This window comes from Mandrillus leucophaeus, unplaced genomic scaffold, assembly GCF_000951045.1.
Source record: "Mandrillus leucophaeus isolate KB7577 unplaced genomic scaffold, Mleu.le_1.0 Scaffold135, whole genome shotgun sequence".
In the NCBI taxonomy this organism is placed as follows: Eukaryota; Metazoa; Chordata; class Mammalia; order Primates; family Cercopithecidae; genus Mandrillus; species Mandrillus leucophaeus.
In genome coordinates, this window is record NW_012101310.1 from 1333910 (window position 1) to 1336714 (window position 2805).

General features: G+C 46.5%; 1 protein-coding gene across 1 annotated transcript in view; it reads left to right on the top strand.

Annotated features, from left to right (window-relative positions):
* USP43 (ubiquitin specific peptidase 43) overlaps positions 1-2578 on the top strand; it is a 95686-nt gene extending 93108 nt beyond the window's left edge. Inside the window, exon 16 of the mRNA XM_011973183.1 lies at positions 844-2578. Coding sequence (XP_011828573.1) covers positions 844-1880 — 1037 coding nt within the window. The 3' untranslated portion in view covers positions 1881-2578. The remainder of the gene's footprint in view (positions 1-843) is intronic.
* The last annotated feature ends 227 nt before the right edge of the window (positions 2579-2805 follow it).

The following is a 2805-nucleotide window of genomic DNA, read 5'->3' on the forward strand; positions in this document are numbered from 1 at the left end:
TAGCTGGGATTACAGGCATGTGCCACCATGCCAGGCAAATTTTTGTATTTTAGTAGAGACAGGGTTTCACCATGTTGGTCAGGCTGGTCTCAAACTCCTGACTTTGTGACCCACCTGCCTCAGCCTCCCAAGACTGAGAATTTCTTAAGCAAAAATATATAACCTTGGTTTTACATGTTCCTTTTAGAAATGTTGAGATATAGGAAACAAGAAAAAAAAAATCCATCACAAACAGCACTGCCGTGGCCCTATCCACACCTTGTTTTTGGCATCTATTTCTCTATTCTTATTTGTATGTTTTCACATGCATGCATAATACATGCACGTGTATATATTTTTACAAGTTGTATAGGTTAGTGCAAAAGTAATTGCGGTTTTTTGCCCCTTTTTTTAATACAATTTTTTTTTCTTTTTTAGCCCGGGGTAGGAGATCAATTTCTTGCATTTGAAAAATACAAGGACCTAGTATGACCTAGAAAAGCAGAATTTTGCTGGGCATTCCATTTCATGGGAATATTTAAAGATGGATGAAACTCATGTTCATTCTTAGGGCTAGATGCCCGTGAGACTGAGCGTTGCCAGGTGTCTGTGCTGCCCAGCATGTACATACCTTCTTTGGCACTGGCTTACCCTGTGGCTTCAAACGTGTAAGTGGATATTGAGGAAGAGTGGGTGAAACCATGGCTGTTCCCCAAAGGCGGGAACCCTTTGTGGCTTCTTCACTGCTGTGTCTCCAGTGCCCGGCACAGCTCCCCCCACATCAGCGGTGCTCAGTGAGCGTTAGATGACTGGCATTTAGCTGTAGGGTGGCTCGTACACTGACAGTCTTTCTGTCTCTTTCAGGAGGGCTGGAGCCCAGGCGTTTGGTGCGGGGCGTGAAAGGCAGAAGCATTAGCATGAAGGCACCTACCGCTTCCCGAGCCAAGCAGGGACCGTTCAAGACCATGCCTCTGCGGTGGTCCTTTGGATCCAAGGAGAAACCACCAGGTGCCTCTGTCGAGTTGGTGGAGTACTTGGAATCCAGACGAAGACCTCGGTCCACGAGCCAGTCCATTGTGTCGCTGTTGACGGGCACTGCGGGTGAGGATGAGAAGTCAGCATCGCCGAGGTCCAACCTCGCCCTTCCTACTAACAGCGAAGATGGTGGGCGGGCCATCGAAAGAGGTCCAGCCGGGGTGCCCTGTCCCTCAGCTCAACCCAACCACTGTCTGGCCCCTGGAAACTCAGATGGTCCAAACACAGCAAGGAAACTCAAAGAAAATGCAGGGCAGGACATCAAGCTTCCCAGAAAGTTTGACCTGCCTCTCACTGTGATGCCTTCAGTGGAGCATGAGAAACCAGCTCGACCGGAGGGCCAGAAGGCCATGAACTGGAAGGAGAGCTTCCAGATGGGAAGCAAGAGTAGCCCCCCCTCCCCCTATGTGGGATTCTCTGGAAACAGCAAAGACAGTCGCCGAGGCACCTCTGAGCTAGACAGACCCCTGCAGGGGACACTCACCCTTCTGAGGTCTGTGTTTCGGAAGAAGGAGAACAGGAGGAATGAGAGGGCAGAGGTCTCTCCACAAGTGCCGCCCGTCTCCCTGGTGAGTGGCAGGCTGAGTCCTGCCATGGACGGGCAGGTTCCAGGCTCACCTCCTGCCCTCAGGATCCCAGAGGGCCTGGCCAGGGGCCTGGGCAGCCGGCTTGAGAGGGATGTGTGGTCAGCTCCTAGTTCTCTCCGCCTCCCTCGTAAAGCCAGCAGGGCCCCAAGAGGCAGTGCACTGGGCACGTCACAAAGGACTGTTCCAGGGGAGCAGGCTTCTTATGGCACATTTCAGAGGGTCAAATACCACACTCTTTCTTTAGGTCGAAAGAAAACCTTACCTGAGTCCAGCTTTTGATGGAGCGTTATCAGTATTGCTGGCGTTCTTGGGACTTTGCCAAGCAACTGTAGGCAGCTTGTGTTGAAAGTGGGTTTCCAGGAAGCCAGTTGTCTTGTAATCCCTTAAAAATTTTTTTTTTGTGTGTGTGTGTCGGGGGGGTCTCCATATCTAGACTTCTAACACCCAAGGTCCACATAACCCAAGGTCCAAAGCCTTCCTGTATCATTGGGTGCTTTGCTACAGTCTGGCCACTAGAGGATGCTACTGGGTCAGTATTACCAGTTTCAGGGCAAGAACTGATACCTACTAAAGAGCTTTGGATATGGGCAAACAAAATGAGCCTGGTTAATAAGAATCTTCAATGTCATGTCAAATACTGTCATTGGCTTTTCCTTTTTCTTTCTTTCTTTTTTTTAAACATGGTGGACTTAAATAAAAATATTTTATTTTTAATGCTTTTCTGGGATAAGCATTAAAGATACCAAAAAAAGAGAAAAAAACAAAAGAATGATAGTGATGGTAAGCCAAGATTCTAGCAGAGAGAGATGGGAGATAAATGGCTGAGAGTTCAGGTGAATATTTAATATATTACAAATTGTATTAAAGTTTTTCAAGGTATTTTAAAAATAACTATTTTGATACTAGAAAAAAATGTTCATTTTTTTAATTTAAATATGAGATCTATGTACAATTTTAATAAAATCCTGTCCATGAAACACACATGGCTGTCTGAATTATTCAGGTTTGATAAATGACCTTGTTTCATTCCTGCTGAGTAAACTTGGTTCGTTGCTTGCTATTGCTATCAGAAAGTAGTTACTTGAATTCTTTCTAAAATCTAAAAGTGCTTTTCGTTCCAATGCCTTGCTGTTTTCTAAAGAAGCGGAAGCCTCCTCAGGCCTCTCTCTGGAGGGCTTGTACTTGAAAAGACGTGAGTTCCACA